Source organism: Chlamydomonas reinhardtii, chromosome 14 (genome assembly GCF_000002595.2).
Source record: "Chlamydomonas reinhardtii strain CC-503 cw92 mt+ chromosome 14, whole genome shotgun sequence".
NCBI lineage: Eukaryota > Viridiplantae > Chlorophyta > Chlorophyceae > Chlamydomonadales > Chlamydomonadaceae > Chlamydomonas > Chlamydomonas reinhardtii.
In genome coordinates this window covers 2,929,853-2,942,028 of record NC_057017.1, presented here as the reverse complement: position 1 = coordinate 2,942,028, position 12,176 = coordinate 2,929,853, and the positions used below count along the sequence as shown (strand labels likewise).

The 12,176-nt window shown below is 64.1% G+C and overlaps 2 protein-coding genes across 2 annotated transcripts in view; one reads left to right on the top strand and one right to left on the bottom strand.

The window, feature by feature from the left end:
- The window catches only part of CHLRE_14g627650v5 (uncharacterized protein), a 9,072-nt gene extending 5,330 nt beyond the window's left edge, over window positions 1-3,742 (bottom strand). The window contains exons 1-8 of the mRNA XM_043070316.1: window positions 3,473-3,742; window positions 3,253-3,344; window positions 2,944-3,025; window positions 1,934-2,107; window positions 1,338-1,466; window positions 871-963; window positions 558-692; window positions 30-254 (exon numbers count right to left, since the gene is read on the bottom strand). Of these exons, the coding sequence (XP_042916989.1) occupies window positions 30-254; window positions 558-692; window positions 871-963; window positions 1,338-1,466; window positions 1,934-2,107; window positions 2,944-3,025; window positions 3,253-3,344; window positions 3,473-3,481 (939 nt within the window). The 5' untranslated portion in view covers window positions 3,482-3,742. The remainder of the gene's footprint in view (window positions 1-29; window positions 255-557; window positions 693-870; window positions 964-1,337; window positions 1,467-1,933; window positions 2,108-2,943; window positions 3,026-3,252; window positions 3,345-3,472) is intronic.
- A 100-nt stretch (window positions 3,743-3,842) lies between these two features.
- The window catches only part of CHLRE_14g627576v5 (uncharacterized protein), a 26,290-nt gene continuing 17,956 nt past the window's right edge, over window positions 3,843-12,176 (top strand). Inside the window, exons 1-16 of the mRNA XM_043070315.1 lie at window positions 3,843-4,158; window positions 4,276-4,371; window positions 4,491-4,614; window positions 4,886-4,994; window positions 5,461-5,560; window positions 6,189-6,285; window positions 6,586-6,842; window positions 7,330-7,442; window positions 7,702-7,936; window positions 8,162-8,572; window positions 8,962-9,093; window positions 9,479-9,659; window positions 10,063-10,424; window positions 10,783-11,050; window positions 11,493-11,671; window positions 11,962-12,138. Coding sequence (XP_042916988.1) covers window positions 4,024-4,158; window positions 4,276-4,371; window positions 4,491-4,614; window positions 4,886-4,994; window positions 5,461-5,560; window positions 6,189-6,285; window positions 6,586-6,842; window positions 7,330-7,442; window positions 7,702-7,936; window positions 8,162-8,572; window positions 8,962-9,093; window positions 9,479-9,659; window positions 10,063-10,424; window positions 10,783-11,050; window positions 11,493-11,671; window positions 11,962-12,138 — 2,976 coding nt within the window. The 5' untranslated portion in view covers window positions 3,843-4,023. The remainder of the gene's footprint in view (window positions 4,159-4,275; window positions 4,372-4,490; window positions 4,615-4,885; window positions 4,995-5,460; window positions 5,561-6,188; window positions 6,286-6,585; window positions 6,843-7,329; window positions 7,443-7,701; window positions 7,937-8,161; window positions 8,573-8,961; window positions 9,094-9,478; window positions 9,660-10,062; window positions 10,425-10,782; window positions 11,051-11,492; window positions 11,672-11,961; window positions 12,139-12,176) is intronic.

Genomic DNA, 12,176 nt, shown 5'->3' with positions numbered 1-12,176 from the left:
TACGCCGACACCCACACACCCTCGCTCACCTCGGGCGGCATGCGGCTCTCCGCCAGGCGCCGCGCCTCCTCCGCCTCGCGGAATGCGCCCTCCGCCACCGCCTCCAGCTCCGCGATGCGGCTCACACTGAAGTCGTTTAGGTCGGCGTGCCGCCGCTGCAGCCCGGCGTGGGCCGCCCGCTCGGCCTCCAGATCGTCACGCATGCGGAGGTACTCCTTGCGCAGCTTCTTGAGCTCCTCGCGACCCGTCTTGGCCTGGTGGGTTTAGATTCATGGTTTTTAGATAGGGAAGGCGGAGCCAGGCACAGTAGGGGGCAGGGGGTTACAATTCCGGGACCCGCGCCACATCCACGTTTTCCTCCCCTTGCTCCTCCCTATCCATCACCACCTCACCCCCACGAGTCTTAATCTACTTGGGGCTGTGCTACACACGCCCCCCACACCCCACACCCCCACCTCCCCCCACTTCCTTAACTAATCATGAATGTAACCCACCCCTCCCACGCTCCCCCCACGCCCCCCCACGCCTCCCCACCCCTCCCCCCCACTTCCCCACACCTCCAGCCGCGCGCTCTCCTCGCTGACGGACAGGCGCTCCAGGTGGCTGCGCAGCGCCGCCGCCTCCAGCTGCGAGGCCTCCGTGGCGCGGCGCAGAGCGGACATGGCCTCCTCAATGCGGCCCAGCGCCTCCGCCTGCAGCACCAGGTGTTAATCCAGTTTGCCATTTGAACAGCTTGACAGTTTTATAAAGAGTCGTTTACCAGTATTTCACAGTCACAATCCGCGCCAAGCGCGGTTGATGTGCCCTTTCAAGCTATGATAGCGACATGGCACCCACAACACATCCTTGACCCAAAAAAAACCCTCTCACCTGCGCCTCCATCTGCCCCTTGACCGCGTCTCGCTCCTCCACCATGGCCTGCTTGTCGCGCTCCAGCCGCTCCGCCACCGAGAACCAGGGCAGCTGCAGGCGAGCGCGGGTTGAGAGGTTTCGCTGGTTTGCTAACGGGGCTCGCAAGTTGCTGATCGAAGAAGGGGGTTCAGGAGATTCAGGGAACGAGGGAGCAGGTGAGCTCACCTGGGTGGCCTGTGGGTTGCGCTCTCGCTGGGCGGCACGGCCGCACGCCCTGCACCCTGCACACCCCACCATCTTTCCAGCCCCCGTGCCGCCGCACCACTGCACCTGGTCGAAGGCCAGCCCGCACCGCGCCCCCCCAACCCCCCACTCGCCACCTTTGCTCTTTTGCATTGGGCTTGGCTCAGTTTAGCTGGTTCAGCTGGTTTCTACAACCCACCGCTCCCCTCCCCTCCCCACCCACGCCCAAACCCAACCCCCACCTGGTCAAAGGCCAGCCCGCCGCGCTCGCTGGCATACTGCGTACTGTACAAGCCCTTGAGCAGCTCGTCCCGCAGCCGCGTCAGCACGCCGGCGAAGGGGCCGCACAGCTCCGCAAACTCGCCCAGGAGCTGTGGTGTGGAAAGGTGTGGGGGTGCGGGGGTTGCAAGGCCAAGACGCTGGGAACAGGTTTTGGGTGCGGGGTCAGGGCGCGGAGGGAGGAAGGGAGGGAGGAGGGCGAAGGAAGGAAGGGCACCAGCGCCAAGTGCCAGGTACTGGGCCAACAGTGAGGCCAGGCACTTCTGGCTGCACCACACCACCTCCCTTTGTGCTTTCCCCAGCACCCACACACGCACCACCACACGCGTACGCACACGCGCACCCACATGCGCACCCACACGCGCAGCCACTCACGCACGCACACACGCGGCCACCCACATGCGCACCCACACGTAAAACCCGCCTCGAGCCCCCAACTAACGCCTACGCCCGTGTCCTGCTACTCCCAACCTCCCCCTCCAAATAATCATGAATGTAACCCACCCACCCCGCCCACCCACTCCACCCACGACTCCACCCACCCCTCCCACCCACCCACCTGGCACGCCACGGCGGTGCGCAGCTTGTTGGGCCGCTCCTCGCCCGCGGGTGTGTGGGCGAGCGGGCTGACTCGCTCGCAGCGCTCCAGCGCCTCCGCCAGCTTGACCTCGGCGTGCAGCGCCAGGCTCTTGTACTTGTCGGAGGCGGCCAGGTCGGACGTGATGTCCCGGGCCTGTGAGGGCGTGTGTGAGTGTGTGTGTGTGTGTGTGTGTGTGTGTTAAAAAACGAAACGCAAGCCCGCCCAGACGACGCCGGAGTTACTTACGGATACCTACCAATTTACCGAGCGTCGCGTGGTTGCCGCGCGTGTGTGTGTGTGTGTGTGTGTGTGTGTGTGTGTGTGTGTGTGTGTGTGTGTGTGTGTGTGTGTGTGTGTATACGTGTGTGTTAAAGAGCACAAGGAAAACGTTGCGCAAAGACAGTGTATGCGATGCAGCAAAGCGACGGTTTACGGATGTTACCTGAAGTTACCTCGCATACCTGCTGCGGTGAGCCGCCGGTCTTACCAACCGGAAATCGCGCAACCCCCGCTACTCTAACCTCGAGGGGGGATTAGTGTCCACACGCTCTCAAGGGTGCAAACCCATGCATGTGCTCACGGTACCGTGAGGCCCAGGCACTCCTACGATTCCTAGCTCCGCGTCGCTACTCCTGGCCGCTAAGTCCAAGCTCCCGCCCAATCCTCGATGAAATTCTCACCTACGAGCGAATAAGAAAACAACAGAGCACAGGGCGGCAGCAGGGGAGTGTCACGAACAAGAGCGAAGGAACATGTACGTGTGTGTGTGTGTGTTGTGTTGTGTTCGTAAGCGTGTTTGTGTGTGTGTGTGTTTGTGTGTGTGTGTGTATGTGTGTGTGTGTGTGTGACCCGTAAAGTATGTGTGCGTAGGCAGCCAGCCTGGGGCGCGGCCAGCCGTTGAGCGTGTGGTCGCGCTGCACCCGTGCGCCCTGCCCCTGTCACTCCATCAACAGTCCACAGGGAGGGTGCTCCTACCCTGCCCTGCCTACCTGTCGTGACCAGGAGCGGACGTCAAAGGTGGCAGTCTGCGCCGCCGCCACTGCCGCCGCTAGGTCCGACTCCTTACCCGACCTGTGTGATGCGCGCCCAAGCCACGTACGCAGTCATTTCAAGCCTCAGTGACAGCGGCGCCTCCGCGGCTCTGCTTCAAAGGCCCATGTGTGGGGTTCTAACAATAGGTTGCAAATGCAGCGCCTTGCAGGTTGTCGTACGCGGATTGCAGCGGCGAGGCGTGTCGTGCCAATCCCGTGTTCCCGGCGCGGCATCCTGCCACCCCCCCCCTCCGCCACCCCGCGCACCTGGCCCCGGTTGCAAAGGGCGCCATGACGGACTGGCTGTCCTTCCGCTCCACGCCATTTGCGCCCGTGAGGGACGGCTGCAGCAGGGGTAGCTGCGCAGCATCAAAGCACACAGGGCGCCGAGTTGGTGCGTCGTGTTGAGGAGACGCTCAAGGGCAACACCACGGCACGGCGCCACCAGCCTTGCCCTGCCCCGACCGTAACAACATATAATACCGACCTTGAACATCGCTCCCAAGCCTCCGGACAACAGCTACTCGCGCCTAGAAGGGCTACTCTGAATGGCTATCCCGCTTGCGAGGGGCGCATAGCCCCTCAACCGCACGCATATGTTATTCTACAATGCTTTGTAGCTGCGTTGTGTGAAATCCCTCAGTTTGGTGCGCGTCAAGTGGAAGGCTGAAAGAAGGAACAGAAGGAGGTATCAGCAATTGAAAGTAATACAAATTTATAGGATTTAAGCTTATACAGCTCTAGCTTCAAGAACAAGACCGGTTTGGGGTTGGCATCGCTCGGCACTTCGAACTCGGCAAACTGCGCAACTCGCTTGCACTGACTATCTTTGTTTAGATTGGTAACACAATATCTAACAGTCTGAGCCATAATTCACGCAATTTAGGAGAGTCAAGCTTAACTCGAGAGGCCCTTTCTTCTCAACAACCGAACGCGTCCCGCATTCTGCCGCTATCTCATGGTACAAGCCTTATTCTGCTAGCGTAGGGCTAGCTACCAAGCCTGTAAGGGCGCTTAGGCCCGGCAAAGCCGCTGGAGATGGCCTCCCGGGAGGACCAGCAGTCGCCGGGTGGCCTTAAGCAGGCGTTATACTTGCAGCCAAAGCAGGCTCCATCAGTACATGCGCCGAAAGCAGCCAAGAAGCTTGCACAAGCACAAGCAGCAGCGAATGTGGTGAGTCTGGGGGGCCGGTAACATTTGCAAAGCTGCGTCGCGCTATTTTCATGCTCAAAAGACTTCCTCGCGAGTCCAACGGAGACGCATGACATGCACCCGGGCTGCCATGTGCAGTCGGCAACGCGGTCTCTGGCCCCTCTGGAGGCCACAGCTGGCGTGGAGAAGGCGCAGCAGATCAGGAGCTCGCTGAATGCTCTGGGGGCGAAGAAGGTGCGGGATAAGAGCCAGTTTGCTGCTGCGCGGGAGCCCGGGGGGGAGTGCCGCTGTTGTGGGGGAAAGTCAAGGGCCCGCGTACCCACTGTGTGTGTTTGACGTCCGCTCCGCTGCAGGCCGCGGCCCTGGAGACGCTAAAGCGGACGCCTCAGTCGCCGAAGACGGATGTTCCGCCTCTGGATAAGCCGTTGCAGACGGCGCCGGCTCTGCGCGGCTCGGCGCGCCGGCGGGAAGGCGAGGGTGAGGATGCCACGCCTGACAGCAGCGGGTGTCCAGCAGGAGGGCGAATCAAAGCAGCGTGTGTCCAGGCGGCTTGTGCATTCAAGCGGCTGGCGTGACGGTTGTGTAAAAAAACAAATCTAGATCCAGGGCGGGGCGGGGCAATAGTGTACAGCTGCCGCATCCATCCGCCATTCGGCGCAGCGTGCGGGCTTATCCACCGCCGCAAAGCTGCCGGGCGCATCACCTCATCGCTGACCGCTTCTTTTTGTGGTGTGGTGTCGGTTTTCAGGATCGCCGCCCGGTGCTCTGGGCGGGGCCACGCGCGCGAACGGCGACCACGGCCCCGCGTCCCGGGTGCCCACCAAGCAGGAGCTGGGAGAGGCGCTGCCCTACGTCAAGTGGGTGGGGTGGGGTGGGGTAGGGTGGGGTGGGGGACGGCGGGCAGGGCTACGGCGTGGGTGGTAGCGCGGAAAGTGCCGGGCATGGGTGGGGGCTACATTCATGATTAGTTAAGGAAGTGATGGACGGTAGACAATCTTGTGGGACAGCAAATCGTTACCGCCAGCTCCCGGCGCCAGCGGGGGGCGGCGGGCAGGGCCGGGCATGGGTGGCAGTGCGGCCGTTGCGGAATCTGCGGGCGCTAGGGCAGTGCCGGGTATGGGCGGAAGCGCGGGCGCTGCGGGCATTGCGGGCATTGCGGGTAACGGGCATTGCTTCAAATGAGGGCTGTCGCCTTTGTAGGTCCGGCAGCGTGCGTGTGCGTGTGTGTGCGTGTGTGTGTGTGTGTGTGTGTGTGTGTGTGTGTGTGTGGGCGCACAACCTGTCTTACCCATGTCCTACACCTGGTGGCCCCGCCCCCGCCAGGCTCATCTACACGCTGCGGGAGTACCCCAACACGGAGGACTTTGTGTACCTGCGCCGCATGGACCGCAACCCCTCAGAGTACGACCCCTACGCCCTGGAGGTGCGCCGGCGGGCGGGGGGGCTGCGGGTAGCGGATGGCGGATTGTAAATGCCAGCCCAAACTAAACAGAACCAGGCCAAACTAGCGGAGCACAGGCAGAAGCGGGGGCGGTTCGCGGAGGGTGGGGGGGGGCGGGAGTGGAGGGGGCGGCGGAGGGCGGGGGACGGGAGCAGAGGGAGGAGCGGAGGGCGGCAGGCAGGGAGGGGGGCAGCTAGCGGAGGGCGCGGGCGGCTAGAGGAGGGCGGGGCGGAGGGCGGGGGCGGAGCGCGAATGCTGGGGACGGGAGCGGAGGGCGGGAGCGGCGCGCAGGGCGGAAGCGGGGGCGTCGGCGGAGGGCGGGGGCGGAGGGAGAATGAGGGGGACGGAGGCCAGCGGCTGCGGCAGTGGTGGCGCGCCGGACCGCGGGTCTTGGGTAGGATGGATTTGGTTGCATACGAGGCGGATAGGCCATGGACTGGGGACCATGAGGCAGCAAATGAGGCTCGGGTACGCGCTTCTGGAACTGTGTTAAGTTATGGGTTTGCTGCCGGTGGTTCTCCAACGGCAGCACTAGCGACTGATGTGCTGTTGGCACCTGCGCCTTGTTAACCGCGCCGCTTGCTGTTTGTTGCTGCTGTTGCTGCTTCAGGTGGTGCCGTTCGCGGTGATTGACCAGCGCGACTTCTACACCATGTCGGTCCGCGGCATCACCCACTACCTGGACGGCACCTCGGCGGACTTTGCCAGTGAGCAGGGCTTTTGGAGGGGGATTGTGTATACCAGCCCCAACGAACCTAACCAAGCTAAACGGGGGCGGGCGGCCGCACAGGGATGGCATCGGGGGATGTAGCGGAGCAAAGGGGTTTGGGGCAGGCCATGGCCTGACTCCTGAGAAAGGGGCACAGGCTGGCACGATCACTACGGTACATGCCGTGGAAGGGGTGGGTGTGACGCGCGTCAGCCAACGCGCTCCCTCTACTTCTCCCTCTTCCGCTCCCTCTTTTGCTCCCCTCAACCTGCCAACCTCCCCCCCCTCTTCCCCCCAGCCCTGGACCAGTGGGAGCGCGAGCTGCACCTGTTCACGCGGCTGAAGCAGCTCAAGATGTTCAGGCTGTACAAGCTGTGGAAGGCCTTCCGGCTGTGGAAGCGCGCCGTCAACCAGCACAAGTTCGGCAAGGCGCGCGCCGCCCTGGAGCGCAACCTGTTTGCTCTGAGCCCCGTGTTTCAGGACCCGCTGCGGCGCTTCCACGGCCTGTGCTTCGAGCTCAGCCACATGCGCATGCAGAACCTGGCGCCCGGCGCGGTGAGGGCGGGCCTTGGGGGGTTGGCGGGGTGGTTGGGTGGGTGGGTGGTTGGGTGGGAAGGCAGCAGAGGGGATGGGGAAGGGAGGGGAGGGGTTGGGGAAGGCAGCGGAGCGGTTGGGGAAGGCAGCAGAGGGGTTGGGGTAAGGGAGCGGCAGGATGGGGGGAGGAGCGTGGCTTGACAGGGCGAGGCGGCGTGGCAGGGCAGGGCATTGATTTGTGGCTTGTGGGCCGGAGCTGGGAAGCAGCAAGGCAGGCAGGCGGTGGGACATGTGTGGAGACAGTGGGCATTCCGAAGAGCCGTGGCGTTCACTCTTGCTGCAGCTACCCTCGTCTGACTGGCCCCACCTCACAGTTGTCAAAGCATAGGCCACGCTCTCCTCCTCGCTCTTTTGCATTGGATTCGGTTCAACTTATATCTACAACCCACGCTACCCCGCCCCGCCCTGATTCCCGCCCGCCCCCCCCCCCCCCCCCACACACACACAGGTGTACACGCTGGACGAGTTCGTGTCGGAGCAGAGCGAGCACAAGGTGGAGGTGGAGGGGCGGCTGATGCAGTTCCACCAGGACACATTCAACACGGTGCTGCAGGCGTGCAGGTGAGGGGCATGTCTCTCTGTGTGTGTTTGAGCGTGTGTGGGGTGGGTGGGGGTGGGTTGGGGTTGGGGTGGGGTGGCGGCAGCGCAGGGCAGCGCAGCGGTGGCTGGAACGTGGGCGCGGGCTGCGGCCTGGGCGGTGTACAAGCCGGGCATGCCGCTGGGCATGCAACCACACACCCGCCAACCTCCAACCGCCAGCCTCCAACCGCCAAGCTCCAACTGCCAACTTCTAACCCCCAACCGCCCCTTCCTTTTGCAGGGACGACCTGGACAAGCTGGAGGAGCGCCTGGCGGAGTTCAACAAGAAGCATGACGAGAACGAGACGCAGCGCGCCGCCGACGCCTCCAAGCTGGGCCACATAAACTTCTTGGCCAAGGCGGAGGCGGAGAAGGAGCGCGAACAGGGCCAGTCCGACTTCGCCTACACCATTGCGGCGGCGCGGCGCTCGGAGCAGCGGCGCCTGCTCAACTTCATCCGCCTGGCGGATTACATGGTGGGTGCGGGCGGGGGAGTGGAAGGGGTCAGGGGCAGGGGTGGTTTGCCACGATGACCAGAGAGGGAACAGAGGCACATTGGGACGGCAGAAGCCGTGCATTGATGAGGCAGAGTCCATACGGCATCGTCGTGTAGTGCAAGGAAGGCAGGCGGGCTTGCAGTACAGCGAGCGGAGAGATGATTTTACTAACGGAAGCACGGTTCTTCCCCGCACCTGACGCAGGTGTGCGACACGCTGCACTCAGTGCTGCTGGAGTCGCTGCGCGAGCTGCTGGCGGGCACGCGGCCCAAGCGGCCCGTGCTGGTGTTCTTCAAGGAGATGGACGACGCCGCAGATGCCGAGGCCGCACGCGCCGCCGAGGAGGCCGCCAAGGCCGCGGCGGCAGCCGCCGGCAAGGACGGCGCCGCCGCAGGCGGCGCCGGCGGCGCCGGCGGCGCAGCCGGCGGCGCCTCTGGCGCCTCTGGCGCCGTAGGCGCCACTGCCGCGGGTGGCGCGGGTGGTGGTGGTGGTGGGAGTGACGCGCTGTTTCAGCTGGAGCTGCTGCTGGCTGACAACCAGGAGGACCTGCTGTACGACCCGCACCCGGAGGAGTTCTTTGAGGAGATGCAGCGCATCATGGCAAACTACCTGGAGGTGCGTGTGTGCATGCGTATGTGTGTGTGTGTGTGTGTGTGTGTGTTTGTGTGTGCGTGTGTGTGTGTACGTGTGTGTGCTTGTGTGTACGTCAACGCTGTGAGTTATCGGTTGCGCTTGGCGGCCTCCTGTGAACTTGACAAGACGCGCCTGAGCGACCTACCTCCTCCGTGCCGTTGCTCCCCTTCCCCCCTCTCTAACCCCTGCCACTCCGCCCCTCCCTCTCCGTACCTCTGCCTCCTCCATCCTCTCTCCCTCCCTACCCTACAACCAACCTTCTGCCTGCTCCGCTAGTTTAGCTCGGTTTGGTTAACTTGGGCTGGTATTTACAACCTCCCTCCCTCTCCCTCCCTCCCTTTCCCTCCCTCTCTCCCCCCTCCTGCTGTCAGAGCCTGTGCGGCATCACGCGGCTGTACGGCGACGGCACGCTGATGGGCGTGGTGATGGGTGACAAGGCGGGCGAGGTGGAGCCGGGCACGGAGCTGCAGGAGCTCATCACTAACGAGAACTACGACGACCTGGTGAGTCAGCAATGGCGGGGGGGGGGGTTGTAAATACCAGCCCAAACTAAACCAAAACCAACGAAAACGAGCGGGGGGGTGGGGGACGGGCAGACGGGCAGAAGCACGTGTGTGGGCAGAAGCACGTGTGTGCGAGCCCGGCCTCCGTACACGGGCAGAAGCACGTGTGTGCGAGGACGCGGTCTGAGCCGGTTGGGAACAGGACTGGCGCGGTGTGTGGGAGCGGCGGGGTCCACTCAGTCTCCCCTCACGCGCGCAACCCCCTCAACCCATCCCGCAGCCTGTGCTTGGCTTGCTTTGGGTTCTGGAACGAGCTACACCTTCCTCCCCTGCCTCCCCTGCCTCCCCTTCCTCCACCTTCCTCCCCTCCCCTTCCCACGCGCAGGTGGCGGCGGTGCGCGACAGTGTGGTGGAGGCGTTCCACTACGCGGAGGAGCACAAGGCCTGCTACCTGCCCTACCGTGACATGGTGCTGTTCCACAGCACGCTGGACATCGCGGGCCTGGCGCCGCTGTTCAAGGCCAAGGACGAGGCGGGGCTGAGGCCCGAGGACAGCAGCGCAGAGGGTGGGTGGTGCGGGCTGGTGGGGTGTAGGGTTGTGGTGTGGTATGGTGTGGTGCGGGGTTGGGGTGGGGTGGTGGTGTGGGGTGTGGTGGTGGTGTGGTATGGTGCGGTGTGGTGCGGGGTTGGGGTGGTGTGGTGGTGTGGGGTGGCGTGGTGGGGTGGTGGGGTGGGGTGGGATGGTGGGGTGGGGTGGCGTGGTGGGGTGGGGTGGTGGTGCGTGGTCGAGTGCAAGGGTGCAGGAGTGCGGGGAGGGGATGCAGGGAGAGGGTTCAGGGAGGGGGTGCATGTGGACGCGCAAACGATTGCGGAACCGGGGAAGTGGAGAAGTGGGGCGTGGTGGAGGGTGTGGCTCTAACCATGGCACTAACACATTACCACCCCAATCACTCCCTGCACCACCCGCAGCGGCCCAACAACAACAACAACAGCAGCAGCAGGGCGGCGAGGGCGACGCGGGCGCGGACGCCGAGGCAGCGGCCGCGGCGCAGCAGGCCGCCGCCGCCGCCGCCGCCGCGGCGCAGCGCGTGACGCTTTCCACCTTCCGCCAGCTCATGGACCTGCTGGCAGAGCAAAAGGCGGCCATGGAGGCCCTGCAGCCGCACCGCGATGTGTCCATTGTGCGGGTGGCGGTGGGCCACTTCAAGGACGCAGTCATCCCCAGCCCCACCGCCTGCCTGGAGGAGATGCACGCCATGCTTCCCGCGCTCGCCGCCGACCTGTTCCACGAGTTCATGAGCACGGTGCAGAACGCGCTCAGCAGGCTGCAGGTGGGGGGCGTGGGTGAAGGGCGTTGTATGAGTTGTGTGTGTTTTGCCTACCCGTCTACCATTGCCTTAGCATGTAACCCCTGCTCCTCTTCACCCAACCACAATGTTCGTGACTGGGTGGGCGTTCCCCGATGGCGATGGGCAATTCCGCAATGTGCTCGGCCACATAACCACCATCGTCACCCACGCCCCCTCTCCTGGCTACGCCTTTACTTCTTTAACAACCATGAATGTAAACCCCCGCCCTGGTTGGTATGTACAGCCCCCCCCCCTTACGTGACATCTGTACCATTGCTCCTGGCTACGCCCTCTCGTCTTACTTAACATGCATGGAACCCCCAACCCAACCCCTTCACAGGCCCCCAGCAGCGCTGTGGAGGAGTACGTGGAGAAGCTTCAGTTCCTGGGCGAGGTGCGCGAGGCGGAGAAGCGGCTGGACGCCGCCTGCAACGAGATCCACGACCTGTACGGCCTGGTGGACGAGTACGACATCCCCGTCAGCGCCATGGACCGCGCCGCCTACGCCACCATGGACTCCACCTACAACACGCTCAAGACCACCATGGAGGAGGTGGAGGGCGCGCGCGACGACCACGTGGCCAAGTACAGCGCCAACCTGGAGAACGGTGGGTGTGGGTGCTCTTTTGGAGGGGGGGGGGCGGGAGTGGGTGGGTGGTGGGGTTGGGTGTGGGTGGGTGGGTGGTGGGTGTGGGTGTGGGTGGCTTGTAGATGGTTGGGAGAGGTGGGAGGGAATGGATCGGTGGGACGATGTCGCGCAATGGGCGTGCTGCCTTAACTTGCTTCACATGCCTCTCCCCCCCGCGTCTACCACTTCCTTAACTAATCATGAATGTAACCCCCCGCACTCCCACCCTTCTCCGCACGCGCCACCACACACGTGCCCACACCCCTAAGCGCGCTCACGCATACCCCAATGCCCCGCCCCCTGCTCCCCCCTCGCCTTGCACCGCCTGACTCCTCTGCTTGTATCCTGTCCCTAGTATTTTTGCCCTTCATGAAACCCCATCATCATGAACGCACCCCCCACCCCCCCTCCACTTCTTACAGGCATTGAGGCCATCAGCAAGGAGGTGGTGGAGATCCGCAACGAGGCGCAGCATGAGATGGTGCTGTCGGACGAGTCCGAGCACGACAAGGTGGTGGCCTACCTGCAGCAGCTCAAGGAGGCGGTGGACCGCCTCATCGCAGAGTCCTCCCGCATCAACAAGTACCAGCGCCTGTTCAAGGTGCGTGCGTGCGTGCGTGCGTGCGTGCGTGCGTGCGTGCGCGTCCGTGTGTGTGTATGTGGGTGGGGGGGGCCTTGCGGGGTGGTGCTTTATGCTTGGGGCTGGGTGGCGTGGGGCGGGGTGGCTTGGGGATGGGCGGCTGTGGTTGGGCGGCTGCATGTCGCCATTCTACCAGCTGCGGGGTTTGTGCATCTGCAGGAGCGCGCCGGGCAAGCTAGGAACACCCAACCACCACCACAACCACCCCCACAACCGCCCCCACCACCACACCAAACCACCACCCCCAACAGGTGCCGGAGACCAAGTCCGAGGACCTGGGCGACACCGCCGACGAGGTGGGCCTCAAGCTCAACCTGTGGCTGGGCCGCGCCGAGTGGGACGCCATCACCGACATCTGGTGCGCCACACACTTCGACAGCCTGGACATGGCCGTGCTGGAGGACACCACCACACGCTTCCACAAGATGGTGAGGGGCAGAGGGCTTAGGATGTGGGCTTGGGGATT